Source organism: Mycteria americana, chromosome 11, assembly GCF_035582795.1.
Source record: "Mycteria americana isolate JAX WOST 10 ecotype Jacksonville Zoo and Gardens chromosome 11, USCA_MyAme_1.0, whole genome shotgun sequence".
Classification (NCBI taxonomy): Eukaryota; Metazoa; Chordata; class Aves; order Ciconiiformes; family Ciconiidae; genus Mycteria; species Mycteria americana.
The window spans coordinates 3,648,814-3,662,448 of NC_134375.1; the positions used below are offsets into that span (position 1 = coordinate 3,648,814).

General features: G+C 40.7%; 1 protein-coding gene across 3 annotated transcripts; it reads right to left on the minus strand.

Moving 5' to 3' along the window:
- Positions 1–551: 551 nt before the first annotated feature.
- TSEN2 (tRNA splicing endonuclease subunit 2) lies at positions 552–13,393 on the minus strand. Of its 3 annotated transcripts, none has more exons than XM_075514464.1 (12): positions 12,757–13,003; positions 12,178–12,373; positions 11,292–11,373; positions 10,515–10,551; positions 8,119–8,644; positions 7,926–8,003; positions 7,291–7,341; positions 6,512–6,650; positions 4,730–4,766; positions 3,951–4,062; positions 3,247–3,336; positions 552–2,767 (listed from the first exon to the last, which is right to left on the minus strand). In XM_075514464.1, the coding sequence occupies exons 2-12, from the start codon at positions 12,349–12,351 to the stop codon at positions 2,708–2,710; spliced, it is 1,386 nt and encodes a 461-aa protein (XP_075370579.1). In that variant the 5' UTR covers positions 12,352–12,373; positions 12,757–13,003; the 3' UTR covers positions 552–2,707. The 3 variants fall into 3 exon arrangements, with proteins under 3 accessions (XP_075370579.1, XP_075370578.1, XP_075370577.1); XM_075514463.1 differs by lacking the exon at positions 12,757–13,003 and adding an exon at positions 13,277–13,393 and having other exon boundaries at positions 553–2,767; XM_075514462.1 differs by lacking the exon at positions 12,757–13,003 and adding an exon at positions 13,270–13,380 and having other exon boundaries at positions 553–2,767.
- Between the last annotated feature and the right edge of the window lie 242 nt (positions 13,394–13,635).

Consider the following 13,635-nt stretch of genomic DNA (forward strand, 5'->3'; position numbering starts at 1 on the left):
TTTACCTATTGTAAAATTGAAGCATATGCTCAGGTCAAAATTGTGCAGTCCGTGATTTTGTGCAATTTCACTTTATTTACTTACGTTCTAGTTTAAGAAAATAATTTCAGCTTTTTTTCCTTCTACTAATTTCTGCAAAGTAAGCTGGTTTTAGTCTAGATGTAAGTCCTGTCTTCTCAAAGATAGAGAAGTAATCATAAATGATTGCGGTTTTGTCCACATCTAGTTTATACTTTTGTATACACAAACCGCATTAACCCTGCCCCCCAGTACTCTCTAGCTGCATACACCACACTTTACACACTTCCCCCCCTCCATGTTCTTCCACTCCTTGCTAAATTCTAAATTATAGCTCCTTTAAAAGCATATTCAAAAGAACACCACAATAGAGACAACCAGCTTGAAACGTGCAATTCAGCTGCTGTTAGAGACCTCCCATCCACCCACTCCTAGTGCAAGTCAGAATTCTTCAGCTAGGATTTGGCTTACAAAAAGAAATCATGGTATGCTATTTCTGAGTGAATCAGAATCCATACTTCATTTAAGTACTGTATTTTAATTGGTAACATCTAAATACAATGGCAAGTATCAGTGCTATGGTACAAGTATCTAATACAAGTTATTTGATACAGCAGTACTGAACCATGCAGTACAGTCATCTGCAGCTAGAAATAAAACCCCTTGCCGCGTACAGTCAATACATACATACCTGTTCAGCTTGAAAAAGCTATTACGCAATTAACGTTTTCATTTTACATCTTTCCAGTAGAAGTCGTATTAAATGAAAGCAAAGACTAGAAGATCTTCGACTCTGAGTTGTATGTAGTTTCCCGCATTCATCACCTGGCTTTACAGTCTAAGCTGCCTAAGTAAACAAGACTGTGGTTCTGCGTTTGGTGGGCACAGTCCGAGTTCACAGAATTTTTACCAGCCCTGGAAAGTTTCCTGTGACCAGGAGGCAAACCCCCTTTTATGGCAAATGAAAACAGCACAAAGAAAATCCAAAACAGCGTCATTGTCACCTGCTATAACATATCCTTACTGTTGCAGCACATGTGTTCTCTCACAACACGGGGGGGGAATATTAACAGCACGGTGAAGCAAGAAAGCCTATTGCTCAAAGACTAAGATGGAATTCAAAGGCCTGAATCTAAAGCAGCAATACTTAAAATGCAGTGTAGTTGATACTTAAACCTCCTGGCTCTACTTGAAAGACAGCTGAATACCTGCTGGGTTGGTTTGTTTTCCAAATGTGGCTTAGCAATAGCAAACATCGTATTTAGGAACCTGCAATCTAGATGATTAAATCTTACAAAAAGGTTGGAAAATAGCAGGCACCTAGTGTAGCAAGGCAGAACTGCTCAGCACTGTCCTACACCTCACTCTACACAAAACGCAGTGGTGCGTCTCAGTCTGTTTTACAACATACGATAGGCCAGGACAAAGAGAGCTACAAGTGCACTATGGAAAAAAAAAAAAGGTATAGACTGTTGTAGTTGCTGGATAAAAGAGAAAAAAGCAGCAATGAAACTGAGACCTATACTTGCCAAGCTAGAGAGACTGACTTCCTCTCGCTAGCTCAGCAAATCTTCAGTATTTTCTACACAGTAACCCATCTTCAACAAAAGTAAAGGGCATCAACCTGTGGTCAGGGCATCTTGCTGTCATGGGGCAGGATTAGGCCCTCACTTTCAAGGAGGAATCTTATGCTGCATGTCCCAAGTGAAGCAAGACATCTTACCCAAATGGGGAAGGGTGCCCCAGCATTCCCTATTGCCTAACACCTACCATTGCTGTTAAGTGCTTAGACCCCAGAATTAATTAAAATCCTTGCACGTTCTGGGAAGAGTTCCTCAATTCTGAGCAGTGCTTGTGAAAATAAGCACTTTTAGTTGGGACCACTAAATTCCAGGGTCTAGGCACCTAATAGCAACATGTTACAATGCTCAATATTGCAACAACCAAATCTCTCCCCAAATCCACGTTTGTGCAGCTTCATCAAGGCTATGAAGTCAGGTTTTGGTTGAAGAAGAATGGTACCATAGGTATCCCAATAGGTTAGTTGACTCGCTGTAATTACTGCTGGTTTTTAACTAGGTAAAAGTAGTTAAAAACCTAGTTTTACCTAGTTAAAAACCAGCATTAAATTTGAGGACTACCAGGTTTAAGTCTTCATTTCTGAAGAAATGTAGGACTCTGTGCTGAGCTACAAAATGAAGTCAGCCTTACAATTCCCAAGTTCAACTCTGAAGAATCTGTGAGATATTCCCAGAAAACCGTTTGATCCCTCATTGCTTCGGCCTTCAGGCAGACATTCAGGTTTTGGACTTCAGTGGCTCTGCAGGCCATAGTGCCTCTTCAGCACTAATGCCTGGATCTGTCAGAATATTAAAAATACCATTACTAATCACTGCAGTCTAGCCACCAAAGATAAATGTTTGTAAGTTTTAAGGAAACAAACAAGTGTTTTGAGTTGGGACACAGCTTTAATTTTTTTCCCCTTCTTCTCCATTATTATAGTTGTTATGCTTTTCAATACAAAATTCTCTCCAGTAAACAGGATATACCTCATTTGAAATAGCATTTATACATACCAACTGAATATGTTGATAGAACCTGTTCTGAGGCAATGGTTCATCATGAGACGATCAGGTAGAAACCAACAAGATGTGGTTTTAAAAAAAGTAAGTTTTTCCTATACAGTCAGTTAAAGTTCATCTTGCTCACTGCGCTCACGGGAAGAAACCCAACGACTTACAATCAGCTCCTGAAATAAAAACCAGCAATTATTATGGGGCAGGGGGGAGCTACAGATAACGAGTGAGGGATGGGGATTAAGCCTTTAGCAAATTGATGTATATTATGTAACCATTGAGGAATTTTAGTACATTACTACATTTGTTCCTGAAGTGAGCTGGTGTATCACACGTTTTTCTCCCTTCATTTTTAAACATACATTAACCTTACAGCATCCACAGGTATCCCTGTTTCCTCATGCAAATGCTTACATTCACAGTAACAGCAACATTAAAATTTAGATCAGAAGATCTTAAGTCTTTTAAAGAGCCTGCAATGCACTTCTCACGCCTTGGGGCACAAAGGAATCTAGTTATTCTATTGCAGCTATGCGTGCAAAAACCAAAGCATGCTAAAGAGCAAGCAACAGTTCAAGGGGGCTCTTACAGTTAGCTCTCCAGCTGCCCCAAGGCAAGGCTACACAGGCAAAGGAGAGAAGTAATTACTCACCTGAACCTTAATTCTTTTCATACATTCTGGTGTCGACATTTCTTTTTCAGTCATGTCAGATGGTCTAATCAAATAGCATAACATAAGTTCCTGTTGGTAAACAGAAAAAATGAATACATGAAATTCAACTGATTTCCATCTATACACGTTTTCGATTAATTAGAAATGCAGATACCAAGTTTCCTACAAGACGTCTTCTGCAAGCCAAGTTGGGGAGAGCTGTGTAATATGCTTATCTCATTTTCCTTATCAAAGCATAATACTGCTATAAGATAAACTAGAATTATAACACAACACCTGAGCAGCATGGCTGTGAGTATGAGGCACTATGTGTGAGGCTCCATCACAGAGAAAAACTTTTGGAAACTTTCCGTTTCACTGTTCAAAAGGAAGTCCTGGTAGATGGAGATGGCTTTAAAAACAGAAGTGGCAAGCAGGAAAGAAGTGTCCCTCGGGTCTTTCTTCTGTTCCTCACACAACTTTTAACGTTCCTACAGATGACAGAACTTTAAGAAGCTCCTTCCAGAATTCATCTGCATATTGACAAAGGAAACTCTTGTTTGCCTACTGGCAACTCAACATGTTCTTCAGCCGACTAGAAACAGAAGGATTCTCTTTCCAGCCTCTCTCTAACTCCGTTCTTTGGAAATAAACTGTACATTTATAATTTTAAAGCTACTTTAAAACTAGCATCTTACACTTACCTTAGAAGCATTAACAGTTGTTCTGTTCAACCCAGACAAGGACTTCCAACTGAGTGGTCTGCGAAGAGAACCTTCAAAATTATCATCAACTAATTCAGCAATGACAGAGTAACTGGAAAACAAAGCAGATAGGACAATTCACAGAAAGAAAATCACCGTTTTGGGAAGATTGTGAAACTTGAGAATTAGAGCCTAAAAATTGGTGTTAAACAATATGCCAGCACGCAGTAAGCAAGTTGTGAAACTTAAGTCTCTTTCTACTAGGAAAAAAGGAGAAAAGATGAAGCTGTGAATATGCTTACTGGCACTTTCCCTCCGCACCCTTCTGCTGATGCTTGTAGCATTCTCCTATGAATGCCAATCTGACATTTATAATTAATTTATTATCTAGGAGTTCAACCTGACTAGCTAATGAATAAAGACAATTATCATCCCTTAAAAGATTTTTCTCCCAAATTACATAAATTATCCATACCATATATTTTTAAAAGTCAGAATTACTAAATCAAATTACTTTCCTGAGTGCATTTGTCATATCAGTGCTAAACATGCTCATTGCAACTTTCAATTTTTAATGTCTTACTACTGTTCTATGAATTCAATGAAATTGTGTTATTTAATACCTCTGCTAAAAGGACTTTTGCATTCCCAGTGTGAATGTATCTGGCAAAGTATTTTGAGTGAAGAATACGTGCTTAGCCAGTGAAGATACTAAAGTTGTGTGAGAGAAATTTACTAATTTGAAACTAAGAAATTAGACAGAAACACAAGCTTCAAACCTTGCATGGTAGAAGGGGGGGCCTTTTCGATACAGCACTGAAATGAAAGAGAAACACCTTAGTTAAATAATCACAGAGTTTGCATCTGAGTTTAATACCTGGGTCCATAACTATTTTCAAATGTTTTGTAAGTTTTAATTACACAAGACAAAACTTCAACACTTTTGAATTCTGCTCAGAATTAAGTTGTCCCAGCAAGTGGGGAGAGAGGGAAGAGACAAAAAAAAGTGGGAGCAGCAGGGTGAGTCAGGACAGGGGAGTGGCAGGTAGAAGAGCCAAAGGACAGTTAGCAATTGCCATGGGAAAAAGTTTAGGATGGAATTTGTCTGCAACAGACTCATGCTTCTAACGCTGTATTCGCAACAGCAGTTGAGCCACTGGAGTACAAGTAAAAGATCACAAGAAGCCATTGAGTTTCTGTTCCAGGCAAGCGTTTTCCACAAGTTTTAGGAGAGGCAAGGGCACAGGTTCTTACATACTGCCCACCGGACCCACTAAAAGTTCCTTCTCTATCCAAGGGTACACAAGACTCATTGCAGCTGGACTGCTGTAACTGAGCCATTACATTTCCTCTCTTCCCTTTGTCATGAGCTTGTAAGAGGGGACTTTCTTTAGCTAGCGCAGGTTTTCTTATACAGCTGGCTAGCATAGACCCTATCAGGAAAAGGACGGGCAGCACTTCATTCCAGCGACAACCATCACTGCAAATTATCCATTATAAGCAACTGTAGTAATATCAACTCTAAGAAGGTACTGCCAAAGAACAAGAAGCTAGAGGAGCTCAGGAGTAAGGCAGGACTCCTACTAGCCTTAAACTAATCCAATTCCTTTGTCTGGCACAAATCCAAAGGCAGTGATATGCTAAACAACAAATTCAAGCCAGAACACAAATGAACGGTGAACAAACTAATACCAATTTCACGTACACATCAGGTGGCCAGTATGAAAACCCCATCTGCAGCCCAGGGTACTAAGAACAGGGATGCTGAATTCAGCCAAACCTACACACGGATCTACAGGACTAGCTCTGCACAACCTCGACAGGCTCAAATACGCAAACCCCAGAATTATGTAACTGTATCAGCAGTATTAAAACACCTGCTGGATTGCATGCATACATTAAAAATATCTCCCTTCATACCCATTTTCCTGTAATGACAGGCATTACTGTACTGCTTATGTTGACGTGAGCTGAATGTAGTTCTTGAATTATTTAGCAAGGGATTATGGACACTACTAATTTTTTCTGTAAGATTAAAAACCCTACCATTAACAAACAAGCAAGTCCCTTCCCCCGCCTCCTCCACAAAAAAACCCCCAACCATATAGAACAGTCTTAGCAGTAAGCTCAGCAGAAGTCCAGCTTCCATTAAACGGGATGAATAATGAGATGCATGGACTTTGATGTGAATTGGGATCTAGATGCAAACCTGCTATTCCAGAGACTGTCATGTTAATACTGCAGAAGATGTGTTTAGAAGGGGATAGAGAAACTTGGGCAGGGAATTTCAGTGCAATCCTGTATTAATTATTAACCTCACAAAGCAAAACAACAGGCCTTTTGAGCTATCTCCTCAGCTACTGGATATGTTACACTCCACTCATCCTAACTTTATTGCTAACCCGTAGTCTAGCCAAAGATGTCTTGCCAACTGCAAATAGCAAAGCCTGCTCCAGTCACGCAGCTCCTTGTTACTGAATGAATCTTTGGCACTGGGGTCTTGCAGTGCCTGAAAAGAAGTCAGTTGCAAATGATTCAATCTTTTTAAGGAAGCTACTCACAGAGATCAGTTCCATACTTCAGTCCAACTTTGGGGACCCAACCCTTACTGCGGAAGTAGTGATACGCCATGTAAGTAGTTTTAAAATTGGGCTTCACTTCGCTGAAAACTTCCCATAGCTTCAAAATAGTTAGGGGCTCCTAAAAATCACAAGCAAAGGCATTAATGTGACTATATGAATATTAAGCAGATATAGAATACTTTGTGTAGTAGAGCATAACGGCCAAATATCAAATACATCTACTGCAAAGAGCATGAACTTCAGGCAACAAAATACAGAATCCCTAAATATAAGACAGAAACCTGCTGCTCCATTTAGTGGGTTTTTTAGCATTTCACAATCAGTCCCATAATGCCTTGTTTAAAGGAAAATCTGATAGGTTTCAATTATTTTGTCGTTACATTAACAGTAGCTTGATATAGATTAATGCTTAAAACTCCAAGGAATTCTCCTGTTTCAGGGAAGAGAGACTATTCACCATATTATTCCTCCCATACTTTCTTTCCCCATATTGCCTGCCTAAGTTACAACAAAAACCTTTCCCTACAGAAAGGCTGTGCTTAACTATATTTGCCTTGGTAAACATAAAAATTTCAGACCAGTATTTCATAAACAGAAATATCATTACTTATAAGAAAAAATTCTCAAGTGCTCTGTTTGGTATTTCCTCCTTCAGAATTAACAGCATAAAATACTGCCACAGTACGTAAAAATTTCAGACCAAAACATATCCAAACTAATGGTATCCCCAGCAATCCAAAATTAATCCAATCTCTTACCTCACCATAATAAATACTTAAACATCCCAGAGCATACACCAAGAAAAAAGCCTGAAAAAATAAACAGAGTAAGTTTAACTGACAGCTAGACTCTTCCTGTAGTTTATATTCCATGCAAGAACAAAGGCTCAAATTAATTTTATACAAGAATCCTCACGTCATCATGACAAACAAGTTGCCTGAAAGTTTCCTTTGCGATTTGTCTTCACGACCTTTACATTTCAACAGACACAGCACTACAAAAAAAAAATCTATGCATGTGCTGTAGAGTCCTGAAGGCACTGTGTTAAAACTAACACACATGAATATATTTAGAAGCAGCACAATCGAAGCAGGATTTATATAAATGTTATATTCCTGGTATTTCTATACTTAAGTCCTATCACTGGTCTCTTTGTCAGTGGGATTATTCATCTAAAGCGAATGGGATTGGACCCAACATATGTTTTTTAACCATATCAAGTAATTATTGCAGGTTATTAAAAACAAGTTTAATGACTAAGATAATCCAAATACTTAGGAGACACAGGAAAACGCTGTACTTCAGAAACAGGTATTAAATTACATTGTAACATAGATTAATGTTTACTTTTCAGATTAAAAGTAAAACAACTTGTACTATACTTGAAACATACCTCTTCCAAGCTGAGTTGTAAATATTCAAAAATCCTAAATGGATTTCTTCTGCATACTAGTTTTTCCTTCTTGACAAGCTACAAGAAAAATTTACTGTATTACTAAAACTTTAAGCTGGAAAAAATACCGAGTTCTGAAAATAGCACTGATGATAGAACTTTTCTAAGAGATTAGGATACTCTTTATCCTTACATTTTCTTGCGTGTGAGCTGAGTCATCTTCAGGACATAAGCTACCTTCTTCTTCCTCTTGCACCAATACATATTCTGGAGCACATTCTTTTGACTTGATCATCTCACAGGATCTTTGCTCAGTGCTCTCCCTAGCCTTGCAGCCGCAATGCACGAGAAAACCATGATTCTGGCAAGATACTTCAGCTATCTCTTTTAAGTCACCTTGTTCCTGTTCTTTAGAGCCACATACAGCCACAGGATCAAACGCTGGATCTCCTTCCAAACAGGCTTTCTTGTAGCCTTCATTCTCAGGACTTAGGGCTACTACATTTCCAGTATCTGTAGAAGACTGTCTGGAAAGTTCTGTATTTTTTGTACTTGGGCCCATTCTGTCGCAACTATTACTGGTTTGTTCAGCTCTATCCTCTTCCAAAAATGGCAGCTCAAGAGGCTTAGTGTAATTTTCAAGAATTTTGGTAACTGAGCAGTCATCAAATCCTTGCTCTTGCAAAATACTTTTAGCCCACTGAACGTGACACTGGTACCTAGTAAACAAGTAAAATGAATCAGAAGTTCTAGGGTATTACATCCTTTAATTAACATCTTAAAAACAAGCACCCTAAAGAAAAAAAAAAAAAAAGATTCAGCACAGTTCACAAAACAAATCTGAACACACACCCCAACAACTGCTACGCAAAATACAAGCATGCACAATGTAACGGGACTCTAGTCTTCAGGAAGCTGCAGACGACATTACTGAACATCAAGATTCTGCTACCTTCTTTGGCTTTGTTTTGCCTTTTAAATTCCTGTGGCAACAGGCACCGTTACCGAATGTTGCACAAGAACCATGCATTGAGGACTACTGCTATATAGTTTCAAAAAGCAAGAACTTCACCAGGCAAAAACTCCCTTCTCCCATGGAAGCCTTAAGTCTGAATTCCCTGCAAAAACATCTTGGTGTCAGAGCTTGCATCATTAAAACATGCAACAAGACTTTGCATATAGAGCTCTCACACACTTAATCTATTATGCAGCTAACTACTGAGAGTAGTATCTTCAAACTCTGTTTTAACTATCTTTGAAACAGCAATGGCATAGCAAAAACAACAGAGTAAAAATCTTCAGCAGAAACTACCTTCAGCTTTAACCAAACCCCCCCTGAGAAATAATAATAATCCTATCAGTGAGACAATAGCTGAAAGCTGTAAATATTTCTAGCATTTTTCAATTATGATAGAGTTTTCAGTGCCCCTTCAGTTATTTATCCTTGGAAGATAACATTAATATCCAGTTGAAGACATTAATCTTCATTCTGTGGAAGTTACAGGTAGCTGAGTGCAGCTGTCCTTACTCAAACCTGGACAACTCCAGTACAATATTCTTTATTTCCCAAAACAAAATCCTAACACAGCAATTACAGACCAGGTAATGAAGAACTACAAAGACAATTAAATGCAAATTTCATGTGTCAACACAAAATCTAAGTCCCTCTGAAGTCTCAAAGCTATGTAATTCAGTGCTGTACTTTTTGTTACAAAAAAAGACTCCTCTTTGTCCTATGATTTAATTACCATGTAATTTGCACTTAGAGATCTCTACTGAGACAGATCATGATGCATTTTCTGCACCAACGTAATTATACTTTCATTGATGCTCAGCTGTATTTGCTGGCACATAAAGCAGTTACAAAGTAGACTAATAAGAATGACAAGTGTTTCTGCAAGTAGTAGTAGCTGTAGTAGCAGTAGGAGTAATATTGCTACTGTTTGTCTTACCTGAAATTGAGGACTGAAGGAGCATAACTTTCAAATTTAAATAAAGTAAAATTTTTAGAGTTATCATAAGATTTAAGCAAACAGAGTAACTAACTTGCACACTCTTAACAGTTAGTTCATACACTATTTAAGTGGAACGAAGCAATTATGTGGTGCAATACTCTGTTTTGCTAAATGTACAAACTAGCAATGTTAATAGACTTTAAAAAAAAAAAGTAAAACACTTATGTATTAATAAAAGTTCAAGAGCTGCTTCAGCCCACACTATAATAATTCAATAAGGAAATGGAAGAGTTATTTTAAATAGCCTGCCCCAGAAGCTTCTCTTTTTCCTCCTCAGCTGGGAAAGACGTTTATTATGCTTGATATTATTATGAATTAATTACCCATACTACTATGCATGCACTCAATCTTCTATTCAGCAATTAATGCCTGCAAGCTTACATGAAAAACCATGCTGAATATCACCTACTCTATTTCTAGCTTTTCTAATGTGATTTATAAATGAAATGAAAAGAAATAGAAGCAAGTCGTCATCATCATTTATACAGCTAACAATCTGAAAACCAGTAAGATAAAATATAAAATAATCTGTTTCCTAAAAAAACCAAGAACAAATTAATGTAAATTAACTTACTTTTTAGATGCAATTATAGGCATGTTTATGTTAGCACCTGTACAAAGAAAAATCACACGTTGTTTCATCAATATAAAAATGTTTCAATGTGATTTTGATCACTGAGGTAACCTGCAGCCTAGTAATTACCCCCATTTTCAATACTCTATGCCATTTTGGTCCCACTTGTATTCAAGAAGGACATAGCAGAACTAGAAAAGGTACAGAGGTAACAGCTGGCACAAGAGGAACAACTAAATACACTATTTTTCTCCGGCCCGTAAAAAGACAATTACAGAGGGATATGATAAAATCCAGTGCTGTCTACTGAGACTTAACTGTCATGGAAAAGATGAATAAAGAATGACAGTCTTTCTATAACCAGCCAAGAGCAGACTAGATGTAACTGGCTATCAGCAGATTAAAAATTTCACATATCCTTGCCTCATGATTTCAAGGACACTAAAATCTACAGATTAAAACCAAGAAAAACCGGACAGTTATACAAAGAAAAGTCCAAGGATGATACCTTTACTTACAGACTTCCTAAGCAACAAACCAGTGAAGGCTAGGAGAATGCACTAAGGAGCTATCGACATATATTTCCTGCTCTTGTATTTTTTTCCTAGGCATCTTGTACTGGCCATCATCAGGTATGGGGAGAGAGAGATCCTTGATCTGACACAGTAGAGAGATTATTTTTCTGTGTGTAATTTATAAACATGTATCTTCAATGAGTGAAGAAAAGTGAAAAGAACAATTAGAATAGTGATGGAAGTACAAATGGGCACAATTTACCTTGCCACTTAGTAACCAGTAAAGGATCTGAAATGCTGTACACTGGTCGACTTCTGGAAAGGATACCTTTTCCAAAATAGCCCTTCAAAGAAAAGGAAAAATCCTTATTATATCATGACACAGAAATGAACTTATTTCCAAATTAGAAAACCTTGACTGCCACAATCAGCTGAAAAAAATAACTGAAATTCTGCAGCATTTAAGCTTTGCCTAAAGCTTGTTGCTTAGCTTCTGATAACTAGTTCAATATTAAACACCTGCACTCAAAGATTTAACCAGTGGAGGGTGTTGGGTCATCTTCTGCAATTCTAAATATTTGTCAGTCGACATCTCCAAGCAGACTTTTGAAAGCAGATGCAGAAGAAAACACCTGTGTATCAACGCTGTGACACTGCGTAATAGAAAACAAAGAGATGGATAAAGCTACTGCATAAGAATGGTGGTGAAATGGTACTCGGACATAAAAGACTTCATGTAGCTTATTCTACTCAGGAGGAAATCACTCTGAAGTTAAAAGAATTATACAAGCATTTACAAAACATTAATATTGCAACCTCCTGAGCTTTAAAATCAAGAAAATGCTTTTGCAAGGTTGCATAAAATGTTGAACAGAGAAATAAACATAACAAACACAAAGTCTTTGCAGCTGTTCTTTAGCTCACAACGTCACTTCATTCCAAAATGTATTTGCTGGGCTAAGAACGAAATACTTTTCACATTTGATACAGAACATATGTTTTGTACTGGTTTCAGGAGAGGAGGGAGATATGGAGGATTACTGGAGGCTGAAGGGGAAGGAAAGCATAGAGGCAGGCAGATTTTAACACGTATTATGCTTTACCTACGTTTAAAACACTAAAAATACTGTGCAAAGAGGGTACGGCACCTTGTTATAAAGCTGCTCGATATCTTCAGGGTTCCTCACAATAACATTGTTGTTAATTATTTCAGCCTGGCATATTCTGAAATCCTTCCCACCTACATCCACAGGAAAGGGAGCCTCATATGACTCAAAAACTCTTCTTTTCCTTCTTGGGGGATGAAAAACTGCTTCTGCCATTTCCTAATATTAATGTTTCCTCCTAAAAAGTGGAAACGAAACATTTAACATTCAGGAGTTAAAGCTCACCCATTTTTACACGTTTCAGCAATATTCCCTTCCCAATAGCAAATTAGCAATAAATCCTACAGCATAATCCAAGTTTAATTCTGTAACTATTATGCCAGACAAACGTAAGCAGCGATTTGCTAGTGTTATCTGTTCCTCTGTTTCTCTCGGGCGCTGCAGTATCCCCTGAAGACCAGGCAGGGATAGCTCTCAGCCAAGAGCTTACGAAGGAAGCTGAAGATGAAAGGCGCGTACATAAACTGCTGAGAACACTTCAAGAATAGAACAGACGAACGAGTAGAACAGCAGAAACCACAGCACGCAAGTGCCTAAATATAACCCGTTTTGAATAACTACGGGGATAAGCTGTGAAGAGAGAGCAGTGGCTTGGCAGGCTTGTCGTCTTTAAAGAGGGAACCCCTTTCACGAGGGAAAGCGGACGAGCCCGCGGCTCTCTGGAAGGGCAGGGACCGGGAACCTTCGCCGTCACACGCCCGCCGGGGGGTTCGCCATGCGAGCGCCACGGCTGCAGCTCTGCCGCGGACCGGCGACCAGCGGCGAGGGGCCTAAGCCCCGCTGACGCCCAGGCGCAGGAACGGCCTTTACACAGGGCCGGGCCTGTTCCCGCCAGGATAACCGAAACCCACGGCTCCGCCCGCCCGCCGGGACCCCGGCGCGGCGCCGCCCGCCCGGGCGGCCACCCACGCAGCACCCAGCCCGCCCCGGCGCCGGCAGCCCCGCCTGGCGCGAGGCGCTGGGCAGCCGGGCGGGCAGCGGGGGGCGCCCCGGCCCGCCACCGCGGCTACCGGGCGGCCACGGGCCGGGCGCCGCCGCTCGCCCGTCGCCACGGCAACCGCACGCCCCACGCACCCGTCACCGCCGCACGAGGAGGCCGCGCGCTGGCGGGCGCCGGCAGGCAGGGCCGCGGGCGGGCGACCGCGCGTGCGCACGCAACCGGCGCGCGGGCGCGTCTCGCGGGTGGCCCCGCCCCGCTGGCGGCGGCCGCGGGAGGGCGAGGGAGGGGGGGGAGCGGTGGCGGCGGCGGCCGGAAGCGGCGGGCGCGGCGCCGCGGTCCCTCATGGCTGCGGGGCCTGGCCCGCGGGCGGCGGCTGTGGCGCAGGTCACTTCCAGGGGTGGCCGGACGCGGCGTCCTGGCCCCGGGCTGTGAGCAGCGGCAGCCGGGCAGCGAGTGGGGAGACGGGCCGGCCTGGGCTCCGCGGCGAGCCCCAGGTGAGA

Excerpts from the sequence above, each read along its gene's own strand:
- TSEN2 (XM_075514464.1), bottom strand. The coding sequence starts at position 12,351 with ATGGCAGAAGCAGTTTTTCATCCCCCAAGAAGGAAAAGAAGAGTTTTT. Across the intron at positions 8,645-10,514 it reads CCTATAATTGCATCTAAAAA|GTACCAGTGTCACGTTCAGT; the intron begins GTAAGTTAATTT and ends CTTGTTTACTAG. Across the intron at positions 8,004-8,118 it reads CAGCTCACACGCAAGAAAAT|CTTGTCAAGAAGGAAAAACT; the intron begins GTAAGGATAAAG and ends TTTTTCTTGTAG.